Here is a 19,466-nt window from a genome sequence, read left to right as displayed (position 1 = left end):
TAAAACGGGCTATATTTTGTTATGGATGATATAGTAGTAGCTAATAAATAATGTAAAGGTATGTTCTTATGTTAACAAGGTCATTTTGAAGAATATGATCTGGTGTAGGCTGATTGTGTAAATTAAAAATAGACTATACAGACCTCAAACTGACCAGTAACCTTTCAAGCTTTCACAGGACCCCAGAGCAGATGGTGTGGATGGGTGTGGTTTGCACAGTCGCTGCTCCTTACTGGTCGTAGTAGGAAATATCTCCAGGCTGTAGTTTCCAGTCATACGCTGGTGATTTGTCCAGAAAATAATTACTTTCGCTTCCGAGAACTGCATTTCCCATGATTCCAATACGATTTTAAACCTCTTATGATTTACTTGTAAACGCAAGAGTGATGTAAACCAGCGAGGCGTAGAATTTACAAATCTTACTATGGCGAAGACTTGATTTAATATTCATAACCCGTTGTTTCGCCATTGCACTTTCGCAAGTAACGTCACCAATACCTAATTAAAATTAAATGAGCAGCCATTCGCTATAGGACATCAACTAAGCGCAATCTTATTAATATTCATACTAAAACACTTCCCCATAGGAAGGTTACTGAGAATCGTCATCACTACCTAATGAATATTCATAAACAAGCCTTTGCCATAGTAGAATTAGTTTTTTGGCCATCAAGAGCTCAGTTCATCTTTAAAACGGAGCGTGGGAGGGAGAACGGCAGAGAGCAGCAGCCGGGAGGCCAAAATGTTCCGCAAACGAGAAGGTATTATCCAAGAACATTTGTTTATACCAAACCAACAATGTGTGATTTGCGTCTAAATATAGTGAGATGCGGAATGTGTTTCTTTGCGGGATTTTCAATTGATGAGAGTAACGATGTAGCCTGATGGACACGTGATAAAACTACTGTATTTATATGTGTATATCTATACCGGGTTAGATATTATGTATCGTGTTAGCTATTGCATATGTAATGATTTGTGGGAATACTTCATTGTCATTTTTTCCCCCAGAGTAGCAGCTATATATAGACCAATAATCGATTTGTCATTGCTTTGCTAATTGGATATTGAAGAAGTAGGGCTTTCATTAAAGAGACAATGGATTTCGTTCAAATGCAGTCATTAACTGTTGCTAGACCACTGTAGTGTGCATAAATAGGTTAGAGCAGTAAATAGTATGCATGAGCCGCAGTTGTGCTTGGGACACGTGCTGTAGTACACTAGACTGACCTACAAAGGAAACTCCAGTAACACTTTGTGCATAAGTGTAAATCTTGTCAAACTTTTGTTAGAAGCAAATCAGATAATAATTGGTCATGTGACAACTATGTCCAGAATTTGTGAAATTTCAAAGTCCAGTACCATGTACAGAAATGCTTGTCACGGTATTTAATAACAGTTACATAGTTTGTCAAGAACAAATAAGAATTGTAATTGTAATAGCATGCAACAAAGGTAAACATCAACAATTATGCGACCATCTGTGGTCTTAAATTATTATTATTAAAATATTCATAAAAAAACATGTTTTTGTTGCAGTATGCTAATTAGTTATCATTGTGTCAAAAGCAGTAGTTAAAAAAATCTGTGCTATCAGGCATTTAAATGTACAGATAATTTGTATTATTTGTAAAAACAAAACAAAACCCTTTTCATTAGTCACTAGCTTCAATATAGATGCTCTGTGAGCTGAATTCTCATCTGAAGTATTGTAATTTATGTGTTTATAGTATAATGTGGATGGCTTGATGCAGCAAGAAACCAAAGTCATCCGTGGGAGTGGATCTGATGGCCTCGGTGGAGTTACTCTACATAGATAATAGAGGGGGAAGACCTGATCCCCCCGGGGTACTGGATTGGTCTTCTAGCCCTCTTCATGTTCACAGGCTAAACAGTTCGGTGGAAGAAGCTTCTCCCACTCTGAAGGCGCCTGCTTGTGAGGGACAGTGTAATTCAGCACCAAGGACGGCTCCTGTCAGAGGTCAACATGGCCAGCACTGGCATCAGCCCACAGAGAAAATCAGGGTGTGTTGTGACGAGGAGCTGGAGACCTCGTTCACTTACGTCGATGAAAACGTCAATCTCCGGTTGGCCACCCCGGACACAAGTGAGAAAAGCGCCCGCCATGTGGCTTCACTCCACGACTCCTCGAGTGAAATCCGTCCCGAGGGCCTCCAGGAGTTGTCGATGATGTCCGACATCGACCTCAGCTCAGAGAGTTCTGGGAAATCCGTGGATTACGGATTCATCAGCGCAGTCACGTTCCTGATCACCGGGATCTCGCTGGTGATCATATCGTACACGGTCCCTCGTGACGTCAGAGTGAACCCCGACAACGTCTCCGCACGTGAAATGGAAAGACTCGAGAATGAGAGCGCCAGGATAGGTGCGCACCTTGACAGGTGTGTTATCGCCGGCCTTTGCCTTCTCACCCTAGGCGGAGTGGTGCTGTCCACTCTACTAATGATTTCGATGTGGAAAGGTGAGATGTACAGAAGGAAAGCCTTCGCTTATTCAAAGCACTCTACAAAGCTCTATGGTTCGATTAATTTAAGAACAAGATTGAGTCCCAGTCGCTCATCGCCACCACATAGTTTGGTCGAGGAGGAGATTGGCGATGCCATTAGTTGACTGTTTTCTCCATTTTCTCTTTTGGACTGTCAAATGTAATGTTGACCTTTCCAGCATGGCCAAAAGAGCTTGTTTTTCAACCTTGTGTCCGTGACAATTGCTTACTGTTGCAGAAAAACATAATATCACATAACAGATTTCTCAGGCTTCAGAAAGGCACAGCATGATATCATTTGTATTAATCATAAAGCAAGTAAATTTATGAATAAACAAAGGTTCGAACTTCAGGTTGTGTGGCAGGAAGTTAAATGAGGTTTCTGATAGTTTTCAAACCCTTACTTTCCAAGCTGAAAATAAGAGATCTAAAAGAAATGAGTCCTATTGTACAGAAACCTGCTGCTAATATTGACAATCCTACTGCCTCTTTCTTACTCTTTCAGAATACTTTCCACTTCAGCCATTTTGTCATGGTATGTAGAGTGATTGAGGGCTACAGTTTCTGGTTTAGAGCACTCTGGTGTATTCAGATCATCAGAAAGCATTGTTCTGTGTTACACTGAGAAAATTACAGCGTATAATTGGGATGTTTTTGCCATTATTTTCTCATATTGTCCTTGTTAGTTCATGTGTGGAATGGGCCATGCAGAAATCCAATACTCTTTTTTTTTTTTTTTTTTTTTCAAGTGCTAAAATATTTTATAAATATTTAATGGAGGAAGCTGCCACACAATGATTTGCTATCTTTTGGAAATTGAAATCCATCTCTCTGAGATAGCAAAGCATGACTACTGACACTGACACTGTATACACACAGTTGAACCTATAGGCTCTCAGTATGTAACAAGATATTGACACAAATGGAAAAAAAAAATATCGCTCACAGGATTTATCATAAGACTTACAATATCATATACATATCATCTGTATCAGTGCATACTCTGATGATTAATGACAATTCATAAAACTCAACTTAAGACTCACTTTCTGATATGAAAATAAAATTATATTATTCTTGATTTTGTGTTTTATTGCTTGTGATAAATCAGCTTGTATTTGACTGCAATAAGTGTGACCACTTAAACCTGAATTTGACATTTATTGTCTGTCTGACTCTTAGCTGGTTTTGTCCATAGTATCACTAAGGAAAAAATCAAAAGATTGAATCAATCGTCTTTCTGCTGAAATGAGTTTAGCTTAAAAACTCATTAACTAAACTTTCTGGTGTTTTTGCTGTATTTTAGCAATGCCTTATCAAGCAGCAGTGTGCTTCAAACTGAGCAGTAACAAAAAAGTAATGTACACGTTTCTGACTGATTGTAATATGAATGTTGATTTTACAGGTAAATTACGCGTAACATTTTCCTCACAGTGAGTGAGATCAAAATTTTAGTCCTATAATGGATGAGTCATTGGTAATTGCCCACATTATCTAGGACGGTCGTTCCAGGCGTCTCAAAGGGAAATTAGAAATGTTAATAGAATCACTTTTAATGAGCTGATTTGAAAGCAGCATGTAAACGGAACGCTCAGTAAGATTAGTTAGCCAGAACGCATATTATTACCTGTCACAAAGTAGACGCTATATCCGCATTCGCCTGTAGGAAGTAGCCATAATGCCAACAGCATTGCGCGCTTTCTATTGCAGTTTGCTGCGCGCGGTATAAGTGACGATATTTTTACGAACGAATATTTAACTTTCCGTTTACGCGTTTTTATTAGTAGACGGTAAGATTAGTCAGAGCGCAGTTCACAAAAATGACGCTTGCTAACGTTCGGCAATGAGGCATCCATAACAAGAGTATCGCGCGCTTTCTAATGGAATTTGGCGCGCGCGGTAAGTAGGCCTGGGCAATAAAGCAACTTGCAATATTAATTAACTTATGTACAATTTACACATTTTGACTAATTTTTATCGACAAGTGAACAGTTTTTTACAGAAAAAAAATATATTTGCAACCAAGTTTCTGTTATAAAATTTGTGTTTCTGAAGTCCAGTCAATGCTGTTCATTTCAAACCACACTGTCCTGTAAGGGTACACCTAGTATGTGGCATCAATGACAGCTTGCCTCCATCAGCCATATGTTCTAAGAAATCTGGGTTCTCTTAATTTCTCCAAGATCATGATTAAAGAGAATTAGTTTTTTTTCTGGAAAATGTGCTTAGCACTGCAGACTTTACGGACGAATTGAATCAACTTAAGCACTTGCAGCGTTTCCAATAAAGACTTTTTTGTGCAGTTGTTTGTTGTACACTTCAACGTCTCAAGATGGAACACATTAACCTCACTGGAAGCTTTTAGTCATCTAGTCCTATTCCCTCATTCACTAGCACAGGGATGCCACTTGTTCCTACAGAAATGCTCCAGTATTTGATGGAAAGTTGAAGTGTGTGTTCTTGTACCCTTGGAAACCCTGTGGAAAATTTCAAGTGGTATTGATTTCTGAGAAGAGCACTCTACTGAGACGGACTCAGGGATCTGACCCCAACTCTTGGCTGCGTTTCCCCAGCATTATATTTAGTAGCAGCACAATGTTAAGGTTTATTAACATTAGACTTGATATCTCTTTGTAATGTAAATTCAATCCTTTAAGCTCATTAGCTGAAATGGAACTATGTTCCCCTGCACTCTGCGTTAGCACCTAGATTAGTTTCTCCCATCAACTCTATTAGCCTGAAGCATTTGTCATTATGAGGTGGAATAAGGATGCTTCTAAAAGCCCACGGGAAATCTCCGAGGGGCCTCTTTGGCTTGGAAAGGGTTCTACCTGTCTGGATAAACAATGTTGATTCAATTGCAAAATGGAAAAGTCAAATTTGAAGGCTCCATGCACACTTGTTTGCAAATGCTACTTTGCTTTCAATGCTGAGTCAGCAAAGACATTCATATTGTCCCACTTGCATTAAAAGTCTCCAAATAGTGTCATTAGGAGTCTGTCATCACATAAGTTAGTATTATAAGATGAATAATTAGTAATATTTTGCTTTTAGCTTAGCAAACTGCATTCATTTTCCTAGAAATATACCTTTCTGAAACATTTGGAGCCTTTAAAACACCTGAAGAGGATAATCAGGGTTTTAGAATTCAATAAAAGTTACAAACAGGTGTGCTTTAGCTGGCATCAGATTCATTTGTTCTCATCTAAACTGACTTTTATTGTTGAAGCTTACCTACACAAATGCAGTATGCTTGCTTTTCAAGATGGATTGTTATACATGATAGAAAATGCTAGTCGGCAGTAAAAGCTAGTGTCTCCAGAACGGCTCGTTGTGGTTTGTCCTTGGAAAAGGCGGCTGTAAAGAAACTAATGGTCTGTTTAGATCAGACAAAAGGTGGTGAAAATAATGCCCTGTCGTGTCAACACTGATGAGAACTCGGAGAGCATCAGGAAATGATTGCCTTCATCACATTTCATTTGCACTGAGTGTTTGGTATCTGCTGTGGAGTAAATAAGAAGAAACAAAAGTAAACAGAGTTAAAATGCTGTTCATTTTCTCTATGCTTTCTTACATGGAATGTGAAGAAATCTTTTCTTCCTTTTAATTTTGCCTTGTTATATGGGTATAATTTTCTTCAGAAGACCTTCAAGAATCAAAATAACCTAGAATTGGTTTCTCTAGTTAAAATGAACATAAATAAGCAGCACATATTAGACATAAGATAATCAACATTTGCAATAGAATGTTCTTAAACATATCTCAGTGTCAGTTCTTTTCTAAATAAAGGTTATAATTTTATAGTTTTAACCTAACCTCCATTAAAAGTGCATATAACCAAAACCACATTTTAATATATTCAAATAAAACTTGCCTAATCTTTTGAATGTAGCTCGACCTAACGACCAGCAGGTGGCATCTTTAGATCTGCATAAGCAGAGTGCTGGATCTATAACTTAGCCTAGATTCACAGCTTATTTGATTTCATAAATTGCATGGTGGTATCAGATCCTCTCTGTTATCAGTTTACAGACATTTTATTTCGCTCCCATGAGGTGAACTCTGCAATAGCAGATTTTAGATTAGCACATTTTTCGAAAGAATTCAGTTTCGCAAGGAAGTTTTTGCATGCAAGGTAACCACATTGTGGCCTATTAATCATATCAGACATAGCCAATGCAAACAAACAGCTTTAAACGCTTCCCGCTTATGCATCTGTAAAACGGCCTCATTACACATAGCCCATGTAACTGCACAACAACCTTTTCCTCTCGCTGATCTTGTTATAAAACACAAACACATGGATGCAAGGAAGGTGACCTGACCTCGCATCTCCGTGCGCCGGCTTTATTTAGGATAGCTTGTGTTGCATCAAGTGTTTCTCTCCACCACAAGAAACCTCAATGGAGCTACAAACAAAGAGTTGAATTATTTATTCCCATCAATAGCTGTTAAAGGGTAACAGACCAGCAGGCATGTGGAACGAGGGTTTCCTCTCACGTATCGCAAGGATCAAGGCGTCTTTTGTTTGCATGTCGCGCTCACGCACTGTGTCAAGGATTACTGCTGCGTCATGTTTTGTTTAGCTGTGATGTTGACAAGGTATGCGATGCCCTGATGTGATCTCGCTTAGGCCCTGCCTCCCCTCCTCCCCCTTGGTTATCTGCGGAGTGGAGAGGACCGTTTGCGGGAATCACTGGTGAACGATTGTATCTTGGCCGTTCTCGAGTTTCTCAGCTGCACCGAGAACCGATGCTGTGCGCTGTCATCACTCTTAACCTTGGAGCTGGACTTTGCTTTCTGGCCCTGACAGTGGCTACTGTAAACACAGCAGGTGAACAACTGACGGATTGTGTATTTTGTAGTGAACAACTTCAAAAGACACAACAGTCAATCTATTGAGTCAATTGTCATATTTGTCTGTATATTTCCAGTTGAGCTACTTGAAAAATACATTGAGTGAATTGAACGGCCTGCTCCTGTACTATGACGAACACGCTTCCAGTTGATGAAATAAGTCATTTTAAAGGGATACTCCACCCCAAAATGAAAATTTTGTCATTAATCACTTACCCCCATGTCGTTCCAAACCCGTAAAAGCTTTGTTCAAAGATAACAAAAAAACTATTTTATTCAACAATTTGTCTCCTCTGTATCAGCGTAGCGCCATTTTGGAGAATATCCACTGGCCGCAAGCAACGCACGCTCTTCTGTGTCAGCCACACCACAAGAATACATCTTCTACATTTGTTTACGCTTTGAATTGAATGAAAACAGCGCATCCGTGTGGCGCGGCTGACACACTGCTTGCGTCCATTGGATATTCTCCAAAATGGTGCTACGCTGACACAGAGGAGACGAATTGTTGAATAAAATCTTTTTTTTGTTTGTTTTCTTTGTGCAGAAAAAAGTGTTCTCGTCGCTTCATTAAATTCAGATTGAACCACTGAAGGCAGATGGACTATTCTGATGATGCTTTTCATACTTTTATGGACCTTGACAGTGCAATTTACTATGCAGTCAATGGGACAGTCACAAGACTCCCGGTTTTCATCCAAAATATCTTAAATTGTGTTCCGAGGACGAACAAAGTTTTTTACGGTTTTGGAACGACATGGGGGTAAGTGATTAATGACAAAATTTTCATTTTGGGGTGGAATATCCCTTTAAGTCATGAAATAAGCCATGATATTTTATGTGGATGTTAAACTTACAAATAATTTTTTTTTTTAAATAGCATAAAAATAAAAAAAGTTTAGGAGGAAAAAATCTGCTAAAAAGGTTAAATTTGACCTAATCTTTATTTTATTTTTTTAAAATCAAGTGAAGTCAGTGTATAACCATGCAGGGACCCCTTTTTTGTTGGCATTTGACAAAAAAAAAAGGAATACATTTGAAAAATATTTATAAATAATATAAACTGAAATATTTTGTTTTCTTTTGTATTTTTTATTTAAATAAAATGTAATACAATTAAACTTAATTTTGTTATTTTTCTAAATATATGAAACCAGCATTAACTATTTAAAGTTGATTTTACAAGGTTTCTCCTTTTCATCGTCCTGGACATTGGACACATCTGTCACATGTATCTTCCAAAAGTATGCGTACATATCACACACACTCTCCTTCATGTCCTTATATATCTTTCCAACCTCTCTTTGCCTCACTTTCCCACTCTGAAAAAAGTGACAGTGACATACAGCCAAGTATGGTGACCCATACTCAGAATTTGTGCTCTGCATTTAACCCATCCAAAGCACACACACAGCAATGAATGAATGAACACACACACACACACACACGCCTGGAGGAGCAGTTGGGGGTTCGGTGCCTTGCTCAAGGGCACCTCAGTCGTGGTATTGAGGGTGGAGAGAGCACTGTACCACTCACTCCCCCCTCCTACAATCCCTGCCGGCCCTGAGACTCAAACTCACAACCTTTGGATTACGAGTCCGACTCTCTAACCATTAGGCCACAACTTTCCCTGACACAAACTAAAATCAGGATCTTCAGAGGAAAAGAAAGGAATATGTGCAAACATGCTCAACATAAAAGAGAAGATGGATTTGACCTGACATCATTGATAAACTTTTGCGGGAAGCACTCTTCCTGGTTTGTCCTGATTTACAGTATTTTTACTCCTCCCCTCAAGCTTCTGAATACCAGTTGTAGTAACTGACCCAGGGTATGAGACACTTGAGGAGACGGTCTACAACATCCACACTGTTATTGAACTGAACTGAATCAAGACTAAATGACTTGTGTTGAATAATGACACTGTATTATCTTCAGCTATATAGCTGAACTAAGCTTGCTTCACACAACATTCACACTGTTATGGAACTAAACTAAATCAACACTGAACTAGATTGAGCTGAGTAAGGCACTGTTGTCTTTTAGAGATGTTTCATAGCTGAAATTGTAATTGTGTTTCATAATGGAATCTGTATTATATTAAGTGCTAAATAAATAAATACCTCGACTATCTACTTTTAACTTGTTTTGTTCCATACCTGTATGAGTTTCTTTATAGTGGAAGAAATCAGAAGCAGGAACATTCTTCAAAACATAAAAAGTCATACAGATTTGGAATGACATCTTAGTGAGTAAATTGCTACAGAATCAACATCTTTGGGTTAAGTGTCCCTGTTTTATGTATCCAGAAACAGATTCCATTACCAAAACTGAATGTTAAAGTATTCATTTGAGCTTTAATTTGAAATTGCTTGAGTTCCGATAGTTATTGCATGAGCATGACCTGTCTGTGATATGACTACCAATTAATTAATCAAGCAATCATTTACTCAAATTTGCCATTAGCTATTTGAATCCTTAAACTACAGGATAAATGATCCACCAAGCTTCAAGACAATGGACCATCATGAGAAAAACTACACAACTTTCTCCATTATATAATAAAATAAAATATTAAATAATTACTGAAATCCAATTCTAGGCTCCTACATAGAACAATGGGTTTGGAAAATGGATGGATGGATGAAATCCAATTCTCAACCTAAATGAATGCAAGGCAGACTTTGTCTTGCAGTCAATTAGCAATGAATATCATCTCTGTGATAGCAAAACGGATGAAAAATGACATTAGGAATGATAATTCATATGTCTGCCAAAACTCCACTGAGGAGGAAAAAAGTCTGCTTTGATTGACAGCATGAGTTTAATGCAAATCCCTTCTAAATCTCAGTTGTTATTGTTTAGTACAGCTCGTCTGATGTGCCGCATCACTCCCAGAAGAGTCCCGCCACTGACACAGAGCTATGAGAGTGTTTGATGGTGATTGTTCTCGAGACAGTGTGGATGATAAATCAGACAAATGAAAGAGGGAGAGTGTGTACTTGGTGCACTATGGAGTGAACTTACAGGTGTTTGGTGTTTAGCCCATCTCTTTTCTTGTCCCGCTGGTTCCAGACTCTCTTAGAACAATGAATGAGTCACTGAGGTGAGAAAGCAAAGAGGAAAGAGGTTATGAGTCACCAGCCTTGTTTTGAGATAAATAAAAGGACTCCCTCATTTGTCTGACCGTGCCAAACTGGAGGGTTCTTCTGTCTTCTCCTCTTGGCTCCAGGTTCAGTTTGCGACGGAAGGGGCAAGCTAAACAAATCTCCGTCCTGACCGACGTCCTCTTAGCTAAGGTTTGTCTGAGGCTCGAGATTTGTGTGTGTGTTGGGGAGGATAAGGATGACGTGATCCCCTTTATCCCAGCCAATAAAAGAGAGTGGCCAGCAAAGATCCGGTTCTGTACGTGCCATCAAATTCAATAAGGTAGTGCTTTAATGTTTTCTTTTAATCAACCAAATTGTATTATACACCAACGGCAAGCTGTACCCCTCAACGGCGGCCCAACGGAGGAGAGGAGGAAACAGCAGGGGGCAGACAGGACACTTCGATCCTCTCACTTTGAATGGCGGGTGGATATAATGTCCGATGGATGCAGGTGGGATATTTAAAGAGTCATGCAAATACAAGTGTAGGTCAAATGAGTGTTTAAACCAGCTCAGTCCTCTCTTCTTGAGTCTGCAAGGGCGCCATAAACTCTAAAGGACTTATGTGTGGGAAGAGACTAAATTCACTGCTGCTGGCATATGAATGTTAACAAAATATAAGTGTAGTCTGAGATATGGTCAAGTGGTCAGCCCACTTGACACATGGCACTGTGATGCTCATTCAGGTAATATTAGTTTGAATCCTTGATCATATCCCACTAAGTTTCCTCATATTTCAACTTCTTAATAGTCATAACAATAAAAGTTGCAAAAAGGTCCAAATTAAGAATTGAGAATTAGCTGTACAGCGTGATTGGTGTAGTCCGATTCCCAAAAGATATGACTCTTCTTTTTAGTCAGTCAACAACATACAGCTCATCTTGTGTACATCGATTCCCGAATGAAATACTCTTTTGAACCGGTACTTTTTAGTTAGTCAACAACATTCAGCGCATCTAGTGTAGTACAATTCCCGAATGACTGACTCTTATGAACTGATTCTTTAGTTACTACATACCAGTGTAGCCCGATTATCAAACAAATCATTCTTAGGGGTCGAATCTTTTTAATGATTCAAAAACATCCAAATGTTCCCAAACAAATAATTCTTAGGAGCCTAGTCAATTAACAACATACTGCGAATCTTAATTATTCCCGATTGAATGAGTCTTAAGAACCTGTTCTTTATAATGAATTAAAAACATAGCCTACAACGCAACAAGTGTAGTCCAATTTATGAAACGACTTGGTTCTTTTTAATGATTGAAAAGATCAGTGTATTTTAAATTACTCTTATTAGTCCGGGCTTTTATAGTAGGCCTAAATAAAACAGCTTACAATTTACTGCATTTTGTTATACGTAAGCTTTGAGTATGCATCGTTTTTCGCCTAATTTCGAGTAATTACCTACGATTATAAGACGATTAGAAAATCGCCTTAAAAGTTGGCCAAATGAAGTTCTTAGCAATGCATATTACTAATCAAAAATTAAGTTTTGATATATAGAAATTTTACAATCTTAATATCTTCATGAAACATGATCTTTACTTAATATCCTAATGATTTTTGGCATAAAATAAAAAATCGATCATTTATACCCATACACTGTATTGTTGGCTACTGCTACAGAGATACCTGTGCTACTTATGACTGGTTTCGTGGTCCAGTGTAGCCTGACTACGTCAGACTTCGTACTTCCGCTCAATTTCAGTTTGTATTTCAGTACTCAGTCTGATATAGCAAACCAGCTCCCATATTATCTCCGGCTCAGCACCAACTGTCCAACCAACGAACAGAGGGCGGGCTGAGGGCCATGACGTAGACGCTAAGCGCCGAATTTAAGATTGTAGTTTAGGTTAGGTAAATCTAAAATGACAGCGAACATGGAGACACGGGATGCTATTTGCTCTGTTGTGGAGAATATTCCCGGCATTTGCCAACTGAAGCCCGAACAAGAAGAGTGTTTGGTTCACATTTTGAATGGAGGTGATGTTGTGGCCCTACTCCCGACAGGTTTTGAAGCTCGAACTGGCACCCTTTTGACAGGTCAGTGTCTCCTTTCTTTTCCAGTCCTTGAATATTGCCATGTCATGCTGTAATCTTGCAATTAAATTGCAGCATTTCCGACAGACTCTAAATGAACGAAGAGCTGTGTTTAACAGAACTAATCCTAACTTTGACAGTTGGCTGCAAATATTTTCTTGTTTGTCTCTACTGTCAAATAGTAGTTTAGATGCACTAATTGTACCGTGGATGCGTAGATTTACTTCACATAATCTGCAAAAGTCGTTCATAGCCAACTTCACTCCGGTATTTCACTTGATGGTTTTGTTTTTGCTGCATACCTGTGTTTACAACGGAAGTTCAACGCGGCTGAGCCGGCGCATAACATACGTCATAACCAAATGTTATGTGATTGGCTTACGGGTACACCAATGATTTTAAACTTCAGACAAGCCCCCCCAATTGTCAATTATGCCCTTCCAGACTCTGTCTATGCGAAGTAGCAGAGTTTGGTATTACCAGGCTAAGTCCAGTGTAACCCAGGGTCAAATTAAGGAAAACATTAATGGCCACAGTTCTAGATAATTAATGAATAAAATTATCTTAATTAAATAAATTGTATTTTTATGAAAATGCAATAATGTTAAAATTAAGCTCATTTGGAAATACTTAAGCAGACTGTGGAAAACCTTACCCAATGAAATGATGGAATTTCACTGCAGAGGTAGATCAACCAATTAGCTTAGTTCCTTGATGATGAACTTGTTGGAATGCTTGATGAGAAATCCTAAAAAGAAAATAGAACATTAGAGGAAATAACAGTTTGAAATAAGATCTAAATTAATCAGAATTTAACTAGATTTGTTGTTTTGAGAGAGAAATTAAACTCTTCACGTTGAGTTGGAGACTTTGAGATCGGGTAGATCAACTTTTTATCAATTGCGTCATACCGAGGAAACAACATATAAATTGCATTCAAGGGAATTGGTGAGTTCAAAGTTTAAACTTGATGTTTGTTTGAAAAAATGTACTGTGTAAATTGATGAATTAATGTATTTTGTCTGGTATGCGACTAATGTCCGCAATATTAAGCTGTTAACGATTAATCTTGTAATTTACTGAGTGGTGGATTGAATCAAATTTCGTTTCAAGCTTGTGGTGATTAAATGTGACTGAAATAAGTGTGCTGTCCGGTTATGTGTAGGCCGGGTTTTTGTGCTATTGGAGACTGTATTCGAGCTATCGATTCACAGACATGGGACTGACTATCGAAGGACGAGAAGCAGATAGCGAGCCACCCATAGAGCGAAACGGACTGAATTTCATGAGATTTGCATCGGATAACTGGTTGGATAAAATTTCTTTTTTTGTTGTTGTTTTTCCCGCCATGCATTATACTTCACAACCAAGTGGACAGAACATTAATGGTTTCTCACTGAATAAACTAAGCCTTAAAGAGACGGTATCTGTCGATTTCCACATTCCATCGAAACCGAGTGTTCATTAGTCACTGCATACAGATATCGATGTTATATTTGTATTTACTGTTCATGTGATGTGTTCTTTTACTAATGATTGAGGTTGATTTAGCTGATTCTTTTGGTGTGGTATGGTACCTGCTTGAGCATTTCAGGACCAATGTGAGAGATTCAATGGTTTAAAACTCTTTAACCTTGATGTAACCTGTGGGAGAAGAGGGGTTAATTGATAGAAAATAAAGAGAGACAAGAAGTAAACTTCAAATTAAGAGGGTTAAAATAGGAATTTAATAAGCATTCAAATAGCACAAACATAAACCAGGGGAAATAAGAGGAGACTGTGTTCAAAGGGGAAATTCCTAAGTTTAATGCGATCTGTTTGCATAAATTGAGGGTTAAATTTGTCTGTCTAATTCTCTTTAAGTCATTGTTCTTAAGAGGACAAATCAGTTGAATTTCTAATATAGTAATCAATTTTTTTGTTTAGTTCTGTATTTTTGTTGCACTTTTATTTTCTGCTTTTCAAACATATACGCATATAAAAAGTATTAATTCCCTAATTTGTCAAGTGTGTGTTTTCCTGCCTCCTGTGACACGTAAATCTTCTGAAGGCCCAGTGATTAGGTGAAGTTACCAGGCAAACATTAGTGCCTGTTACTTACTACAAGCTCATTGCTGCATCACACTAGTGTTACACCAGGGTCACATATGTTCTTCTGTAGAACTCACAAGAACATAAGTCAGACAGGTTTGTAATAACATGATCCAGGGTCACATATTTACTACTTGGCTGCAAAAACTGGGAAAACCATTAAAAACCATTGCAAAAAATGTTTGAATTTGATCAAATTATATATTATGGTAAGGGATTTTTTTTTCTTCATAGCTCAGGCTATTTCTTTCTCAAAAATATTTAAGAAATCATAATTGGCCAATCATGAATGTGAATATAAATGTTTATGTCATTCACCCAGTCCTGATTTGATTAAATCATCTTGTCGGGAGACTAATTTGTGTTGAGAAGACAACCTCAAAAACCTATTAGGAAAAAATATTATTTTTTAGAAACGCTAAAAAATTATTAGCAGCACAGCTACACAGTGTTCCTTAAAAATATTTGCTGCTCCCCCATAGATTAAGTAATTAGGATGATAAATAGCATGATAGTACAAGCAGTGCTCTTTTACAGCTTGCGGTGTGTTCTGACTGATGTTCTCAGCATGACATATCAGTATGTTGATCAAGTGTTTTAGCTGTCCCACAAACAGATCTCATGTATTTACCGCACAATCGCACACAGCGGAATGGACTGGCGAAAACATTCGATCCTCAGGATTAGAGGAGAAGAAGAAACTAAAGGGATGACTTCAGCCACAAAGTCACTTTGACACTGCGAATGAGGACTCAGGTAACGGGATCAGGCTTCATTAGGTGACTTCAGGCAAGCTGGCAGTCAGCCAGGTGAGCTGGACGCACAAATGGACATTGATTTTTCAATAAGGGCCCCCCGAGCTGTCAGCCAACCGTATCACACCGATATCCCTCCTCCTGGGGATTGGCCTTCGGCTACCTGACTAGTGGGTCTTTTTGGATCCACACATAGCCCACCTGCTTCCTACCTTCATTCTAACTGAGAAGCAACCACCCCAACCCCACTTGGAGAAATTGATGGCTTTATTCAAGAGCACAGTGAGAATTGTGGCCCAGGACAGCAGAGGTCATAGTCTGTTGACATCTCAGCCATATTTTTAAAGCTTGAGGTCTGTACCGGTTGTGTTGTGTTTCCTCTGTTCCAGGGCTGCTGAGGCCAGACACCTTTATTGTGTCCCATCCATCAGGCCCTCTCCTTGACCACGGGGCACTGCTAATAGTGGGCTGCCCTCCACCTGAACCCCCTCACCCAGCGGGTAGTACAGTAGTAGTTTGCAAAGGATTCATTCATCATATTTAAATATGAATTCAAGAGCAACCATCTACAAAGAATAACGCTGAGTTTGCATAAAGAAATAGACATTAGCAAATTTACATGCTGTGTCCATTCGCCCACTGTCCCACATTGAATCTGATGTCTCCAAAGGCATTTTGTCTAAATATCAACCTTTGCATGTTGCCAGATTGCAATCAATGAGGTTTGATAAATGGTACTGTCTTCTTTTGGGGAAAGCTTCTAATAAGCCTTGGAGGAGAGCGGATGAGAAATCAATATTCACAGCATTGTAAAAATTATACAAGTTTCACTTACATGTAATTATCAGATTTCAAGCCGATTTACCCTGACACTGCTTAAAGAAATTGATTATCTGTTGTGTAAAATAACAGAGGGCCTCACGATCTATATTCAGGCCGGCGCTCTCTTGCAAGCTCATAAATTATGAAAATGCAGTGAAAAGTGGATAATAAATAATATTTATACTAGCTGTGAGGTAGATGCCGTCAGGGGCGTAATAAAACTTGGCTAATGCTTACTGAAACGGCATTACTAATGAAAGGGCACTTGTCAACAACTATGAGGTCATTGCAAGCCATAATGAGATTACATAAACGTAAAAGTGAGAGCTCATGCAGATTTAGGGGATGTAACAAAAGTTTGAAGGTGTTTGGGGCACTAAAATGACAGCAGGTTTTAACTATCTACAGCAGAGAAACTGATTATCTAGGGATTATAAAAAATAAAAAATGTGCAAGCCTGTTTTTGCCTTAAGAGTAAAATAAATTAAAAAGGTACTTGTGAGGTAAGAAATAAAGGCTACAGCTGTGAAATTAAATCACATTTGTAAGATATAAAGTCACAAATTAATAAATTAAGTCAGATTTGAATAATGATATCACATCTGTGAAAGATAAATTAACAAAAGCAAGAAATACAGTTATGCAAATAGTCAAAAGTGTGCAATACAAAATTGTGAGTCACAATTATTATAAATAGTTGAGATTGTGAGATTGTGAAATTGTGAGATAAAGATAACTGGTTGATAAAAAGTTGCAATTATGTAAAAATATAGTCAAAACTTTGACATAAGTTACAATTATACAAAGTCAATTATGAGAAATAAAGTCACAATTATGCAAAGATAGTCACATTTGTGAGATTTAATTGGCTATTATTAGATATACAGTCACAATAATGAGAAATAGATGGAATTTAAAAAAAAAATCTAAATTGTGAGAAGTTGTTATAGATATCAGAATCAGAATTAGCTTTATTGCCAGGTATGTTTGCACATACGAGGAATTTGTTTTAGTGACAGTAGCTCCACAGTGTGACAGAATGACAGCGACAGGACAGGACACAGATAATAAAAAAATTATGTACAATATGCAAAATAGCGCAAACAATACACAAAATAGACAATTCGGTTTGTACAGGAATGTTAGGTGCAAATTTGAAATGTAATAAGTATGTGCGTTAAATAAAAAATAAAAAGTATGATAGTGTTGTGTGTTTCATGTTTATTGTTAACAGTTCAAGTGTTCATGAGATGGATTGCCTGAGGGAAGAAATAGTTCCTATGTCTGGCTGTTCTGGTGCTCAGAGCTCTGTAGCGTCGACCAGATGGCAACAGTTCAAAGAGGGAGTGTGCTGGATGTGAGGGGTCCAGAGTGATTTTACCAGCCCCTTTGCTCACTCTGGATGAGTACAGTTCTTGGAGACTGGGGAGGGTTGTACCAATGATTCGCTCAGCAGTCTGGACTACCCTCCGTAGTCTTCTGAGGTCAGATTTGGTAGCTGAGATGAACCAGACAGTTATAGAAGTGCAGAGGACGGATTCAATGATGACAGAGTAGAACTGTTTCAGCAAGCCCTGTGGCAGATTGAACTTCCTCAGCTGGCGAAGGAAGTACAACCTCTGCTGGGCCTTTTTCACAATAGAGTCAATGTGAATGTCCCACTTCAGGTCCTGAGAAATTGTGGTGCCCAGGAATCTGAATGACTCCACTCCAGTCAGAGTGCTATTCATAATGGTGAGTGGGGGGAGTGCAGGGGGGTTTCTCCTGAAGTCCACGATCATCTCCACTGTTTTGAGCATGTTGAGCTCCAGGTTGTTAAGACTGCACCAGACAGCCAGCTCCTTAACCTCCTGTCTGTAAGCAGACTCGTCACCGTCCTGGATGAGGTCGATCAGTGTGGTGTCATCTGCAAACTTCAGGAGCTTGACAGAGGAGTCTTTAGCTGTGCAGTCGTTTGTGTAGGGGGAGAAGAGCAGTGGGGAGAGAACGCAGCCCTGAGGAGCTCCAGTGCTGATCGTACGGGTGCTGGATGTGTATTTTCCCAGCCTCACTAGCTGCTGCCTGTCTGTCAGGAAGCTATTGATCCACTGACAGACGTAGGTGGGGACAGAGAGCTGAGTTAGTTTGGGCAGGAGGAGGATTGGAATGATAGTGTTAAAGGCCGAGCTGAGGCAATCAAACAGGATCCTCACATAAGTTCCTGGTCTGTCCAGGTGTTGCTGTATGTAATGCAGTCCCATGCTGACTGCATCATCCACAGAACTGTTTGCTCTGTAGGCAGACTGCAGGGGGTCCAGTGATGTCCTTCAGATAAGCCAAAACCAATTTTTCAAATGACTTCATGACCTCCGAGGTTAGAGCCACAGGTCTGTAGTCGTTAAGTCCTGTAATCTTGGGTTTCTTTGGGTCGGGAATTATGGTGGAGCGTTTGAAGCATGAGAGGACTTCACACAGCTCCAGTGATATGTTGAAGATCTGTGTGAAGATGGGGGCCAGCTGGTCAGCACAGGATTTCAGACAGGCTGGTGTCACCCCATCTGGGCCTGGTGCCTTCCTTCTCTTGTTCTTTTTGAAGACCTGGCACACATCATCTTCTCTTATATGCAGTGCAGGTGTGGGGGAGAGGGGGGTTGCAGGAGGTGTGAATGGTGTTTTTTCAAACCTCATTCAGATCGTCTGCCAGTTGTTGATTCTCCACAGTGCTGGGGGATGGTTCTTGTAATTGGTAATTTCCACACTGAAGCCGTGTCACTGGAAGAGAATTGGATCCTTAGCTTATCTGAATAATTCCTCTTTGCCACTCTGATCTCCTTTTCCAGTGTGTATTTGGCCTGTTTATACAAGACTCTGTCCCCATTCATGTAAACATCTTCTTTGGCCTGACGGAGCTGTCTGAGTTTTGCAGTGAACCACGGTTTGTCATTGTTATATAGTCACAATTATGAAAAATAAAGGCACAATAATATAAAGATATTAAAAATTGTGATCTATATGTTACTATTGTTTGATATAAAGTCACAATAATGAGAAATTAAGTTGTAATTATGCAAAATTAGTCACATCTGTGAGATATAACTAGCTATTCTTAAATATTACGTCACAATAATGAGAAATAGTCACAATTATGCAATAATATTTGAAACTGTGAGATATAAGTTGCTTTAGATATAGTCAAAATTATGAGAAATGGAGATGGACTTATGCAAAGATAGAAAAAATAGTGAGATACGCTATTGCTACGTC

The 19,466-nt window shown here is 38.9% G+C and overlaps 1 protein-coding gene across 1 annotated transcript; it reads left to right on the top strand.

Annotated features, from left to right (window-relative positions):
* Nucleotides 1-645: 645 nt before the first annotated feature.
* On the top strand, nt 646-3,586 carry LOC306877963 (transmembrane protein 74-like). The gene is made up of 2 exons (XM_079430029.1): nt 646-761; nt 1,731-3,586. Exon 2 carries the CDS (start codon nt 1,789-1,791, stop codon nt 2,629-2,631), a length of 843 nt encoding a protein of 280 aa, XP_079286155.1. The 5' UTR covers nt 646-761; nt 1,731-1,788; the 3' UTR covers nt 2,632-3,586.
* The last annotated feature ends 15,880 nt before the right edge of the window (nt 3,587-19,466 follow it).

The sequence above is a fragment of the Barbus barbus genome, assembly GCF_936440315.1.
Source record: "Barbus barbus genome assembly, chromosome: 12".
In the NCBI taxonomy this organism is placed as follows: domain Eukaryota; kingdom Metazoa; phylum Chordata; class Actinopteri; order Cypriniformes; family Cyprinidae; genus Barbus; species Barbus barbus.
The sequence above is the reverse complement of the archived record's forward strand: the minus strand, read 5'-3'. Positions and strand labels throughout refer to the sequence as shown.

What these genes read in the sequence shown, in the direction of transcription:
- LOC306877963 (XM_079430029.1), top strand. Translation starts at nt 1,789, where the DNA reads ATGGCCTCGGTGGAGTTACTCTACATAGATAATAGAGGGGGAAGACCT.